The sequence below is a fragment of the Fonsecaea nubica genome, assembly GCF_001646965.1.
Source record: "Fonsecaea nubica strain CBS 269.64 chromosome Unknown Scaff9, whole genome shotgun sequence".
NCBI classification, from domain to species: Eukaryota; Fungi; Ascomycota; class Eurotiomycetes; order Chaetothyriales; family Herpotrichiellaceae; genus Fonsecaea; species Fonsecaea nubica.
The window spans coordinates 416,162-429,900 of NW_019173682.1; the positions used below are offsets into that span (position 1 = coordinate 416,162).

General features: G+C 52.7%; 5 protein-coding genes across 5 annotated transcripts; 2 read left to right on the top strand and 3 right to left on the bottom strand.

The window, feature by feature from the left end:
• Nucleotides 1-1,027: 1,027 nt before the first annotated feature.
• On the bottom strand, nucleotides 1,028-2,209 carry AYO20_02223 (hypothetical protein; the record flags this gene model as incomplete). The annotated part of the gene is made up of 3 exons (XM_022640528.1): nucleotides 1,028-1,601; nucleotides 1,657-1,797; nucleotides 1,857-2,209. 3 exons carry the CDS (start codon nucleotides 2,207-2,209, stop codon nucleotides 1,028-1,030), a joined length of 1,068 nt encoding a protein of 355 aa, XP_022503585.1.
• A 591-nt stretch (nucleotides 2,210-2,800) lies between these two features.
• On the top strand, nucleotides 2,801-3,911 carry AYO20_02224 (hypothetical protein; the record flags this gene model as incomplete). Its single annotated transcript, XM_022640529.1, has 3 exons — nucleotides 2,801-2,938; nucleotides 3,018-3,227; nucleotides 3,300-3,911. 3 exons carry the CDS (start codon nucleotides 2,801-2,803, stop codon nucleotides 3,909-3,911), a joined length of 960 nt encoding a protein of 319 aa, XP_022503586.1.
• A 262-nt stretch (nucleotides 3,912-4,173) lies between these two features.
• Nucleotides 4,174-6,073, bottom strand: AYO20_02225 (hypothetical protein; the record flags this gene model as incomplete). Its single annotated transcript, XM_022640530.1, has 2 exons — nucleotides 4,174-5,198; nucleotides 5,272-6,073. 2 exons carry the CDS (start codon nucleotides 6,071-6,073, stop codon nucleotides 4,174-4,176), a joined length of 1,827 nt encoding a protein of 608 aa, XP_022503587.1.
• A 1,582-nt stretch (nucleotides 6,074-7,655) lies between these two features.
• On the top strand, nucleotides 7,656-9,481 carry AYO20_02226 (hypothetical protein; the record flags this gene model as incomplete). The annotated part of the gene is made up of 7 exons (XM_022640531.1): nucleotides 7,656-7,919; nucleotides 7,970-8,011; nucleotides 8,064-8,298; nucleotides 8,361-8,451; nucleotides 8,517-8,770; nucleotides 8,827-8,907; nucleotides 8,973-9,481. The coding sequence occupies 7 exons, from the start codon at nucleotides 7,656-7,658 to the stop codon at nucleotides 9,479-9,481; spliced, it is 1,476 nt and encodes a 491-aa protein (XP_022503588.1).
• Nucleotides 9,482-10,762: 1,281 nt separating this feature from the next.
• AYO20_02227 (hypothetical protein) lies at nucleotides 10,763-13,004 on the bottom strand (the record flags this gene model as incomplete). The annotated part of the gene is made up of 7 exons (XM_022640532.1): nucleotides 10,763-11,003; nucleotides 11,068-11,593; nucleotides 11,659-11,835; nucleotides 11,894-12,044; nucleotides 12,115-12,200; nucleotides 12,325-12,816; nucleotides 12,869-13,004. The coding sequence occupies 7 exons, from the start codon at nucleotides 13,002-13,004 to the stop codon at nucleotides 10,763-10,765; spliced, it is 1,809 nt and encodes a 602-aa protein (XP_022503589.1).
• Between the last annotated feature and the right edge of the window lie 735 nt (nucleotides 13,005-13,739).

Below are 13,739 nucleotides of genomic sequence, written 5' to 3' on the forward strand. Positions count from 1 at the left end.
GCGTGTGCCTCCAGATTGCCCGTTTTCTCCAGACCTTTGAATCCCGGATATTGCAACTCCGCATCCGGCTTTCTGGAGGCATTGGAGGTGGGGATGACTACCCGGTGTCGAGGACTCCCTTCTATTTAGAAGAGGTGCAGCATCCGATGAGACGTGTATTCCTGGGACTATTCCTTCTTTGACTCCCTTTCAGGTGAGCACGGTCGTAAGCTTCCCCAATTTCCAATTGTAATGGCCGTGAATCCCTTCATATTCGCGTATACAGAACTTTGTGGCGTGAGAATGAGGAAAACCTGACAGAATAATAATGATTAGTTGTGCATTATCCGTCAATCTCGGACTCTGTATCGCCGGAAGTCGAGGTTAGAATGCGAGATGATGACGACGCAGGCAATAGATTTTGAACTGGACTTGGGGCCAGAGAGAGTGCAAGTGCTGTCAGTCGGCGAGCTCTGCCGATGATGCGGCCGTCGACCATCGAGGGAAGACGATGTAGATGTTCTGCTATGTTGGTGTAATCATGAGAGGGGACGGACGTCTGGACAACGGCGATAATCCTCTGCAAAAGCTGGCTCACCCCTCTCATCCTCAAGTGAAAACCGGCCAGTAGGTCCACAAGGGATTGGATCGGACAAGAGATTGTGCCTAAGAAAACTGGAGATACTGTATCATCGAGGAGGTTGTTGTCTAGCTGGAATCTGAAGAATGTGTGCGGCTGCTGCTGCTGCGCCTGCGCATCTGGCACCAGCCACATTCGTGGGAGCCTCTTGGTCTTGGCATCTCTGTGCCCACAATTGGCGGAGAGCTGGTCTCTCTCGCTCAATTGGCCACAGCGGTCAATATCCTCCAGTTCACCCAACAAGAACTCAGAGGCACCGAGGAGCCACTGAGTTCAAGTACTATTCACGCTCTTTAGACTTATCAATCACGCCACAATGCCAGAAATGATCGTCGACGAAGCCTTTCTGTTCGCCTGCGATGAATTCCTGTTCGATACCTCTATTGCCTGCGGCGGTGTCTACTTCCTCTAGCTCGCCTTCAATGCTCCCTCGAAGTCTTCTAGAAATCTCCAATAGCATTTCTCGCGCCACCCTTTCGCCTTCCAGTCATTTGCTGCGGCGGGAAACAGGTCGACGATACCTCTGATGGTGCTGTCATGTGCGTATATGAAAAAGACATTATCCACGGCATCTGCATCTTGAACCTTCTTGATGGTCCGCACGGTTTCAGGAATGTCATAGCCTATACTCGGATCGAAGAAGGGTTCGTCTGGTGCTCGCGACCGTTTCTTCTGAATGAGCTCGAACTCGGCACCGGGGCAGATACAACCAGGATACTGGATCAGATTGGGCAGGTAGATCTCTCCTGGCAGAGGTAGGCTCTTTGATGGACGCAGCTCGCCGCCGTGGTGGCAGAGATCACCACCCATCATAACAAACGTGTCCGGAGTGGTCCGTGCTAACCCTGCCAAATGCCCGATCGCATGGCCAGGCGTGTCTAGAAGATAGAAAGACCCATCTCCGAAGAGGTCGAAGGCTCTGAACTGCCCGATCTGCAGGACATTCGGCTCTTCGAAGGTGATCTCCCGTACTTCCCGACCCCTACAGGAGAAAGAGACTGAGTTCACAGCACTACTCCAATTCTGAGATGACTTACTTGAAGTCGCTCTCCCGTACAGGAGAGTCTGGCCTGGCCGGCCAGCCTGGAAAGAAGGCGTCTTTGAATCCTGGACCAACGACCAACTCGGTGGACGTAGGGAACGTGGAAGGATCCCCTATATGGTCATAATGCCAGTGACTTTGTGTCGGCGCGTCAGCATCAATGAGCTGAGGCTTTCAGTGACGTGTTTTCCTCACCTCCAGATGATGCTATTGATGCTGGCAATATCAATGCCTTGGTCAGCCAGAATATCAGCCACGTGCTTCTCTCCAGAGGGCTCACCCCAGCCTCGGGTCTGCAGCGGCTTTGCCACGACGGGCGAAAATTCTCTCCAATTCGGCGGAACACCCAGATCGAATAATGCTTTGCGGCCCGTGTTGCTCTCAATGAGGAATGCCCACGTGGGAGCCTCGGGCAAGACTTCCATTCCAGGCATCGGCGGTGTCATGAGATAGTCCATGGGGAGACCTTTGATCTTAGTGGTCGAGTCGATGATTCGCAGCTGGGCCACGGCTCCATCTGGCACGGTGAACTTGTTGCTGGAAGTCATATTTGGCGATCCAGGCGAAGAGGGCGGCACTGATGCAGAAGCACTGCTTGATTTAGAGGGCGGGCTGGGTCTTGGGGGCTTGAGAGGCTGCCTTCAGAGACGCATCAGGCGTTTCGTGGCGTGTCTTTGGGATAGTTGAGTGATGGTTTCCCCAATCTTTAGCCCTGGTGACCACTACGTTGGGTATTTCCCCAAGCCACGAGGCTGCCGAAACACGGGGACGTATCGGGGTCGGTGGACAGTCATGGATGGATACTTGGACCCAATACTCCATAAACCTTTCTCCACAAGGCTGGCTGAGAAACCCCGACACCACGAAAAAAGAGCATACCACGCTCTCGGCACAACGAGAACCCGCGGTGGCAATAGTTGGAGACGAGCCGATATACGGCTAAGCCTCAACTTCGTCGACGGATAAAATGCACGGACGTTGGAATGCATCGCATACAACAATGACAAAGCTGTCTTTATCTGCGCGATTAAATCATCCCGAGTACCTGCGGTGCAGCCTGTAAGAGCACACATACATACACCCACACTCACACCCACACCAATTATTATCCCGTGCTACTGAGCTAGCTGCCTCTAAAAATGCCACACGCTGTCGAGTTCAACCTCATCGAAGTCAAAGAACTTCACCCGACCTTTGGTGCTGAGGTGTCTGGCGTCGACTTTTCTCGTCCCGTGCCCGAAGATGTCTTTCAGGAACTGTGGCAAGCCGTTAACAAGGTGAGCAGCACGCATGCATCAACTCATTGGAGGAGGGGTCAATACTGTAACACAAGGCGCTAATCCAATCTACAAAAAGTATGGCGTGTTGGTCTTTCGCCATGCCAAATTGAACGATGAACTGCACATCCAGTTTTCAGAAAGGCTCGGGGAACTGGACGATGTCCTCCCCCACATCCAAGCAGGCCGCCCGTTTCGGTTCAAGCACAAGGAATTGTTCGATGTGGGCAATATCGAGGAAGACAACAGTTTAGTGAAACCAGGAAGTCACCGTTGGTATTATGGCAAGGTATGTATGCGTGAAACACAGAGTCGTCGGTTATCGACCACACGCAGTTCACTGACGCACAAGTTTCAAAAGGGCAATAATCTGTTCCATCACGATTCCTCCTTCAACCCACGGAGGGCGGGACTTTCTCTACTGCGTGCCCACGAAATCCCCCCTCCGGGCCAGGGTCTGGGAGGCAACACCGACTTCGCTGACTGCCGCGCCGCATACGACGATCTTCCCGAAGACCTGAAGAAGCAGCTAGATGAAAACGACTATGTGGTGTGCCACTCCCTGTTGCATTCGCGCAGAAAAGCCGCCCCAGAGTACTTCACCGACGTCAACCCGGACAAGGGATACTACTCGCGCCACAAGATTGTGCAGACGCACGAGCGCTCGGGCCGCAAGACCTTGTACATCGGGAACCATATGCACCACGTCGAGGGCCTGCCGGAGAAGGAAAGTACCGAGCTCATTAACAGGATACTGGAGCATGCCTGTCAGGATAAGTATGTATTGTCGGTCGAGTGGCAGAACCCGGGCGACTTGATCCTGTGGGACAACACGTCCGTCATGCATCGGGCCCATGGCGGTGCGTACGAGGGCAAGTACCGCAGGGATATGAGACGGACGACGGTCCACGACGATTCGAGCTATGCTTGGGGATTGAACGAGAAGACGAGCATGAGAGTTGGATTGCCGTAGGGGCTATGTGTATGTATTTCAGAGCAGTGTAGTGGCTGTAGTTTAATCATTGTATGAATGAATGAATAAGCGAGCAATGGAGGTACGTATACTGTGGCACAAGATGTCGTGTTTCCATATCAATTCTAGTCATCGACAGCGTCTATTGTAGTTTTGGAGAATCTCCTTCTATTTATTTGTATAATGCAAGTCATATCACAAAGCCACGAGCCACAAGCCGGCGGGATCTGGTATATTTCCATCTCCGTCTCCTACCTACACCTCACTTCTTTACGATATTGCTCGACCCCCAGTTCTTCAGGTAATCATCCGGCCTGACCCTGACGTCCAAGACGACGGCCTGCTTCTCTTCCCTGACCAACCGGACGGCCTCGTCGAATTTGCTCTTCAACTCACTCCGCTTCGAGATCTGGCCGCCCAGGGTCTTGAGGCCGAAGGATTCCGACATCTTGCCAATATCTGGTAGTGGATCGTCCAGTCTCATGCCGATCCACTTGTTCTCGACGGGTCGGCTGCGCGCGTTGGCGACCCGCTCCTGGTGGACTTCGTCGTTGTAGAAGCTGCCGTTGTTGGAGACGATAATCAAGACGGGGATGCGGTACCGTGCGGCCGTCCAGATGGCCGAGTTGCCCATCAAGAAGTCCCCGTCACCGAGGATCGCGACGGGCACGTACTTCGTTCCCTTGAGCGCGAGCGCTGAACCGACGGCTTGACCGGGTCCGGACCCGATGCCGGCGCCGCCATCCATGCCTAGGTACGCCAGCGGATGCGTGGCCAGGAGATCAATCCCGCGGAAACTGAGGGGGAGACGGATAATGCACATGTCCTCGGGCTTGATGGCCGCGTAGAGCGCGGATGCGAGGTCCGCCTGGAAGATATCTTCGCCGTCGAGATTCTGCGGCTTTTGCGAGGACGCCGGCTCCGTTGCGGGCCACGCGGACTTGGGATACCCCGAGAGTTTGCGCGACTCGACTTCGGCGACGAGGTCGGTGATGAACTTGTCCGGGTCGGCGAAGATGCTGATGTCCGCGGGCGGCGTCTCGAAGTGGTCCTTTGACCAGCCGTTATGGAGCTGGCTGTCGACCGAGATCTCTATAACTTTTGCCTTTGGCTCGATTAGCTCGCCTTGCGCCGCGGTAAAGAACCCGGCCAGGTCGACCCAGTCGAACGAGATGATCAAATCGGCCTCTCTTATCATTTTGGCAGACTCGGGCGCCAGGAAGAGTGCCGGGGCTGCGGGGTGTAATCGATGCGTAGTCGGGAAGGCGACTGGTTGTTTGATATCGGCTGGAAGGTTCAAGGGTTAGTATGCCTCCGTCCTGATCCAGATCTCAAGAAGGGTATTTTTTCTGATACGTACTAATGACCTTGGCATCAAACATCTCAGCCAGTCTAATTCTCTCGTCCCAGCTCTTTTGGGTCCTGTTCATCCTGCCAAACATTATCAACGCCTTGGTCGACTGCTCCAAGGCCTGCGCCACCTTCTTAACGTCGGCCTGGCTCGCCCCGGCTGACTGCTGGGTCAAATATCTCTCCGTGTCGGGATACCGCACGTCTTTCTCGTCGTATGCCGTCTCCTGGAGACCGACGTCGAGAACGACATATGTGGGCGCACAGGGTTTGACGGACGCGACCGCGGTGGCTTTAATGACGCTGCGGATGGCCGAGTTCACGCTCGTGGGCTGATCGTCCCATTTGGTATAGTTCCTGACCAGCGCGGCCTGGTCGACGGCCGTGTGCGTCGAGTCGATCCACGGACGTCTCTTGGTCGTGTCAAAGGGCCCCGCGGCGCCCAGTATCACCATCGGCACGCGATCGATAAAGGCGTTAAAGATGGCCATGGACGCGTGCATCAGGCCCACGTTGGCGTGCAGACCACAGGCCAGTGGTTTTTCTGCCACTTTGGCGTATCCGTGGGCGATGGCGATGGCGTGTTCCTCGTGCAGACACACCACCATCTCGGGCGAGGCGTTGCCATTGAGATTGACCAGACTGTCGTGCAGTCCGCGATACGACGATCCCGGGACCAGCACGAAGTAGGGGATATGCAGTTTAGAGAGCTGCTGTGCGATATAATCCGATCCCCAGCCTGCCTTGGGAGAAGAGTCTCCATTTTGCAGGTTGGGAGTGTCGGCGGGGGAGAGGCGGACGGGCAACGACATGATCTGTCTGGCCTAGCTAGGGTCTATAGATCCGAGGTTTATAGAGATTCAAGTTATGTAGAGGTCGAGTTACGAGTATTGAGTATCTCTCTCTCTTTTTTTTTAACTCTTCTTTTTACCTTTCTCCAGGCAAGTTCCGCGTCGACGAGCTGTTTGTTGATCTCCGAAATGGTCATTGTCCCCCCATGTGACAACATTTTCCCACACGAGGAGAGGACCGAAAGATCAAAGCCAATCCACTCAAAGCAAGCCATCGATCCCGAGGTACTCCAACATTGCTCCCAATGAAGGGGAATATCCTTGACCAGAGACTCTTGTAAGAAACTGCTTCTCCAACGGCACCGCCAGCCGCAAGTAACGAGGCACAGGCTAGATGGGAGGGTGGCTACTGACCACGTTGAAGGGCCGATCTTTCCATGGGGTAGGCGACGAGGTGGCTTCTACTGGGTCTGTGACAAACTCCGGACACTCTCCGGCAGCCGAAATATTGATATCGTCTTGTCAAAGTTCGGTTGATCCACCTCCGCAGGAATTCCGTCTCCATTAATTCCCTCCACTTCCGCCTCCTCGTTCCACCCCCCCAGACTAAACCCACTTTATCTGCCCCCAATATTCAGAGCTTTGTTTTCTTACTTGTACTCGGTACGAGTGTTTTCTTGGATGCCGAAGATGCCGTGCCAACTTTGAGCTTCTCTTTCCCGCACGTGATAAAAGGTGTTGGGCAAGCCTTGTAAGTGCGAGTCGCAAGCCCAGCCACCAACTTACCAATCGTTGTATGGGAGACAAACTTGGTTGAACCTACTACCCACTACAGCAACTTCTTTACCGAATACTAGGGCCTATTTGTATGATACTGCTCGAGTCAGCAGGCTACGAGTCCTCGAGAAGCCAAGATTCCCATTGGATCTTCCCGTCTGGGATAGACCTTCAGGCGCGTGGACTTTTGCTCCAACCAATGCCTGGTCCTTGGTACTAACAAGGGGAGATCCTCCAATCGGTCTCCATGGTACCTCTACTCTTTGAGCGTCGAGCATAGATAACCCCCAAATATGTACGTCGCATGCATTTTCAACAGGGTTGGAGTACCACGAGTGGGTTCCCGATCTTTCCGCGTCAAGTTGGGAACCGAATACCATGGTCCACACGCCAGGTTGGGCTTAAGCGAAACGAAGGCACCGCTTCGTCCAATCTAGAGGGTCTTTGCCATGTCTGGTGAGGCGACGAGGCCCTGAGATCTCAGCTGCAGATTCCCCAATTCCAGCAACTCGGTAACTGTGCACCATGGCATCCCAAACAAACGACGAGATCCCCAAAGTTCTCGACTGCCCTTTCTTCCATTCTCCCAGGTGCCCTCCCCCCGTGCTAACCGAACTCTATCCCCACGGGGTTTTGTGTCTTGGGTTCAAAGCGACTTTATCATGCCGTGAGCTTGTTCTCTATCCTGTCCTGTCCTGTCTTGTCCCAAACTCTCCTTCCAAGAGTCTATCTATTCCTCACTCCCGTGGCGAACAGTTCCATCTGAAGGCCTTCCTCCCGCAAGTCTCTCTGATCACGAATCTTCTCGGGTGGTTGTTGATTCACGATGGGTTCCGTCGCGCAGAATCTGGAAGAGTTGAAGGGCAATGTGCACCTCGAGGAGTTTGCTGGGGATGGCGAGCATGCTCTCAGCCCGGAGCAAAAGGAGTTCATCAAGAAGGAGAAGCGAGTCGTTCGGAAGCTCGATCTATACATCACGCCCGTCATGCTTCTTCTCATGCTGATCAGCTACCTCGACCGTGGCAACATTGGTTTCGCTGCCACCCAGGGCATGACCAAAGATATTGGGCTGACTGGCAATGAACTGAACGTGAGTTCTCGCAAGGGTTTGTGAAATTTCAAGGTTCTGACGATAACTAGACGGCCGTCTCGATCTTCTATCTCACATACATTCTGTCAGAGGTAGGCGAGAAATCTTTTGTGATATCTGTGCAACCCAACTGACAATAACGAGTTCCCAACCACCATGTTCGTCAAGCGCCTGCAATTCTACCGCGTTATTCCCGTCCTCGTCTTCGCCTGGGGTCTTGTGTGCATGTGCACGGGCTTCATCCAGAACTACGCCGGCCTAATCGTTTGCCGCTTGCTCCTGGGCGTCTTTGAAGGCTGCTTGTTCCCATCAATGACCATGTTCTTGTTGAACTGGTATCGGCGTGAAGAAGTCGGCCAGCGCGTTTGTTACCTTTACAGTATGCTCATCCTCAAACCCCTACTCAAACTCTCCCCGTGGGCTAACTCGCCTGATTCTCAGTTGGCTCGGCTCTGTCCGGCGCCTTTGGCGGGCTGATCGCCTTTGGCATTCTATACATGGACGGCACGGCCGGCTACCCCGGATGGCGATGGTGAGCGAAGCTGTTTTCTGCCACCAAAGAGTCATTTTTCCCTAACTGAATCCCCCCACACACAGGCTGTACATCATCGAAGGAATCGTCACCATTGTCTTTTCCTTCATCTGCTACTTCCTGATCCCGCGATCCTACGCGACGGCCTACTTCTTCAACGACGAGGACAAGGCCGTGCAGAAGCAGCGCCTCGAGCTCATGGAATCCTACAGCGGCGGCGACGGCAAATATACCAGGAAGGACGTCAAGAACGCCATGCTCGACATCAAGACGTGGCTGCACGGCTTCAACCAGGTCCTCATGTCGACCATCATTTACGGTAATTTCACGCCTTTGAACCACTAGTTGGTAAATTGCTAATCTGTGATGGACCAGGCTTTGGGACTTTCCTCCCCATCATCCTCAAGGACGGGTTCAACTACTCGACCAAGAAATCCCAGTATTATGTTATCCCAGGTACGTAGTCCCCGTGACCGACTTACCCACCTCGACCGGACTTACTAACTTCCTCGCCTTTCCAGTTCAAATCGTCGGCGCGGTGTGCTACTTCTTCGCCGCCGCCCTCTCGGAGAGATACAAGTCGTATTTCCCATCACTCGTGATATCCGCGCCGCTCGGTATTGCCGGCTACGCGATTCTGCTGACCAAGCAGCACGCCAGCGTGTGGTACGGGGCGACGTACATGATCGCGTCGTGCTGCTACATCATCACGGGGACGAGCATCGCGTGGCACGGGATGAACATCGCGCCGGACGGCAAGCGCGCGGCTGCCATGGGCGTGCACCTGGGCCTGGCCAACATCGGCGGCATCATAGCGGGCCAGATCTACCGGTCCACGTCGGCGCCCAGGTTCCTGCTCGGCCACGGCTGGAGCTTGGCCTCGATCGGCACGGGCTTCATCTGCTGGTGGATCCTCTTCTTCATCTACAAGCACCGCGAGGCCAAGAAGGCCAAGCTGGTCGCCCAGGGGTACGTCGTCCCCGAGGGAGAATGGACCGATCGCTCTCCGGGGTTCAAGTACCAGCTCTGAGCTGCGTGACGTGTTGTGTAATGATGACATTGAGAAGCGTCCTGATTTGTACCGGGGAAGGCTCTGTTGAAAGCACAAGTGGTGCCGCACGGACCGCGTATCCCCTACGCAGCAAGGTTTGCTGAGTAGTTTTTTAGTATTGCAAAATGTGCAGATTTATGGCCTAGTCAACACTATTAAACCACGATTTTTTGTTAATTACTAATATTGCTATAGAGATTCAAGTACCTTTGGAAATTGAATGAGCGACAAAACACCGGGCTTGCATGCAATGCCCCAGGTATTGAGGACGGCATATGATTCGACGGCTTCGCAGTTCCGGCCACCTCAGCTGGAGGAAATCTCTCAAAGGCTGCGGTTAACTTACTACCGTCGGAGGAATGCATTTCAATGTTATAACCTTGTCGTGGGTCGTCACTGTGACTATCTTCTAGATCCATTGCCACCAATTTGTAGTCATTTTATTCAAAAGTCCATGATCTTGCTTGAGTCCCGATGATAGTCAAAACGTAGAGGTTGTTTTGGTTGTAAGTTTGAAGGTGTCTTCGGCATGTATCTATAGCTTGTGATTCCACTTTACGTACATCTGAAAGAGGAGCACTTTGTGGTTTTGCTTCAATCAAACAGAGAACACGAGGCTGGTCTATATCATCGTCGAACACAATGTGTCGTTCGATGGCTTGCTTCTGGTGATAGCCAGTTGATCTCAATACGGAGATCCTTTGCTTGTATGGCGACATTTCTTTAGTGGGAGTCTGCCTAAGAATGCCTTCATTATCTGAGGATGAATGCTCGTTGTCATCTTAGCTTTACCGTCTCTAGCTACTGCCGAGTTCGAATGCGGATGTAGAATTATGACCTAGGAGTATCACTTCAGCCGCCGGTAAGCGGTCATTTCAGTAGACGACAGATCACGTCGATCTGGTATTCCCATTACCCTTTTCCTATTTTAGAAGTCACGTCTAATCATAGGATCTGTGGCGAGTCATGAGATGACCTTCCCATGTTGATATATCAAGCTTTTCAAGTTCTCATTACACAGTGGTAACCCGCCGCCGACCGGTCGCCCTTTCCCCGCAGCCTTATCGCTATGCCTAATTGGGCGGGCTGTCATTTCCACCATCTACATAACAACACCCCACAGGCTTCTCTTGTTTGTCTTGTCTCGGGCTGTGCCTTATGTAGGTAGGTAGTTTCGTAACACTCCATTGCCTAGATTCATGCTCACAGCCATGGGAAAGGCGAGTCCCTTTGGTGAAGAATTATCCCCAACGATGATCCTTATAATTTGATTTTGCCCATGATAAGCTGATTATAGTCAGTTGGAGTGAACTCCACATACGCATCTGCTTCGGGTAGCAACCACAGCATCTTGTCGCCATTAGCGAATTTTGCATGGTCTATACCTTCTTCCCGGAGCTGTCCCTTGACAATTTTATTGTTGCCTGTCGTCGGGGCATGGGTTGTTGAGACTCGCAGGAATATGGGAACCGCGTATTTAGGTAGTCGTGCTCGGAGTTGGCTGTTGGAACCACGCCTTGCTGTCACTTTCTGGCCAAAGCTTGATATCAGGGGAATTGACTTACCTCGCTAAAGAGCGGTAGTCGAAATGTGGTTGGTCCTGCTCAGTGATGACGACGCGTGCACAACCCGCTCGGCCATCGTGATGTGGGATCAAAACGCCGTAAATTACAGCTTCCTTTATCTTGGGAAAGCTGCCGAAGATGCCTGAGACTTCTGATGTGCACACATTTTCGCTCTTCCAGCGAAATGTGTCACCGAGACGGTCCATGAAAAACCAACGCCCTTCAGAATCTCTCCGCAGTGCATCACCGGTGCGGTAATACAGGTCTCCCGGACAACGGACGTTGCGTGACAGCCTTTTCTCCGTGGCCTCTTGGTTGTCAAAGTATCCTCGAAAATCCTTCTCCTTCTCTAGAGCAAATAGGATCTCGCCACCTGTCGTCAGAGGACTTTCCACCACTAATCCCGTGACTGGATCCCTTTGGATGTCCCCTGAATCCGGGTCAATGGCGGCGGCAAAGTATTTGTTGCGCATGATGAAGCGGATAAGCAGACCGTCATGCCCGACTGAGTGCGCGAGGAAGGGTCCTGGAAACAGAACCCCGATTAGCACACATTCTCCACTTAATGCGAGGGAACAGAGAGGGACATACCTCTGGCACGGGTTTGCAGGCCAAACACACCTTCGCTGGCGCCAAAGAATTCTACTATCATTGGAACAGCAAATCGATCCTGGAATTTGGTCCAGACGTCTGGCCGCATTCCGTTACCAAACATGACCTGAAGGTTGTGTTCTTTATCTAGCGGACTGGGCGGCGGTGAGAGCAGATCTATATGTCGCCCAAAGTCTTAGCATGATCGGACTGAGCCAGGGGATGGAAGTCTTACATCTTGCTGTCTCGCCAACATATATGCATAGAGTGGCACGAGATTTTCTGATGTCCTCCCAGAACTTTGTGACACTGAACTTCTCCACCAGACAAACGGTAATCCCCCCACAAAGCGCTGTGATCGCTCCAATGCCGCCTGTTCCGTGGTACTGTCACTCACTGTCAACCCATACTGGACGATCAAGTTGACCTTCGCTTTCAACTATCGAATAGACTCACCAGCGGCATGCAGATATACCATCTATCCCCATTGGGGCCTGGCGTCGTACAGACTTTGCTGTGCAACCTTGCAGAGACGGCATCTGCTAGGAAGTGATGGGTCCAGGAGCAGGCTTTGGGAAACCCCGAGGTCCCACTTCCTCAATGTCAGTCTTTGCTGTTCAATTGAATGGGAGAAACCATTGAAAGACCTTGTGTATAGCATCATACTTTGATCGTCTGGTCGCACACTTCTCGCAAGGTGGTCATCGGGCAATTGTGGGGCGAGGCTGTATATTGAAGACTTTTGCGCTTCGCTCAGGATCACAATCCTCTGGTTGGCGTTCAGGACCTCTTTGATGCAGTCCAAGTTGACCATCAGGTCTCCGTCCGCGATAAGGAAATTCGTTTTGGCCACTTGCCAAGTGTGGAGGAGGGCGTTCCCCGTCAGGTTGTAGTTGAGAAACGTTGGAGAACAACCAACCGCATAGCATGCGAGCCACATGAAGAGAAAATCTGGCGAATTATACATATACATTGCCACAGCTTGGCCGGTGACCACTCCAAGATCGCGGAGGAATGAGGCGTACTGACAACACCTTGTGAGACATTCTGAGAATGTATAACACCGTTCTCGCGTCCAAATCGCGTCTGAGGCTGGGAACTTGGCCGCTGACTCGAGAAACCGAAACCACAGGGACACCTGTCCCTTCCTCACTACGCCTATCAGCGGGGAAGGGTTTCAGAATCGAATTGCAGTCGGGATTTATCCTACCTCTACTTCGGGTATCCCTCCTTGCTGTAATGACCTCTGAGAGCAGACCGATATCCTTCGTGATATGGTACTTGGCATCGAGATACGCTGACCCTAACGCAACGGCAACTCCCGCTGCTCCAATTGCTGACTTCATGTTGTAGGGCGAAGAGGTCTGACGCTCGCCCAAGGGTAATTTGACGATGGAAGCATAGAGATGTACACGTAGAGGCTAAAAGCTAGAGAAAGCGACCTTTATGTTTCAAGGAAAGTTTCCTTCTCCCCCATGGGGACGGAACTGACTGGGGCTGGCAAAAGGACGTCCTAATCAGCTGAGAGCGAACGAGTTCGATCGAAACGACAGTGAGTGAGACGACGAAGCCTTGAGAACTCCCAGGGTCTGTACGAGGGCGCGTACCAAAAGTACTGTTCACGCTACTGATTACGACAGGAGATTTTCTCAGCTTGTAGGCCCCCTTACCTATCCCTTACATAGATATAAGTTAGAGCTATTGGCGGCCGTGTAACCTCCATTCCCAGTCTCGCTAGGGGCTTTAGGCGCTGAGCATCGAGCTCCGATATCTCCGGGGGGCGCTGTAAGGGGCAACGAAAACAAAGTCTGTCGTCTTTTGATCAGCTTGTCATTCTATTATTACTAGCGTTAACAATTCTTTTGGTGCGCGCCTCGATATTATTGGCACAAGACGGACACAGGTTTGGATACAGGCGTTCGATCGTCAAGGAATCGCATTCCGAAAATTCCACACGCAATTCCGCGGCTATATACCAAGCTACAATCTCGGGAACGGCAGCCTGGGGGATCGAAGTATTTAATGCGAGGTTTGTCGCGCGGGAAGTAGTCTGGTTCATACACTTTGAACTCGTCCAGCTT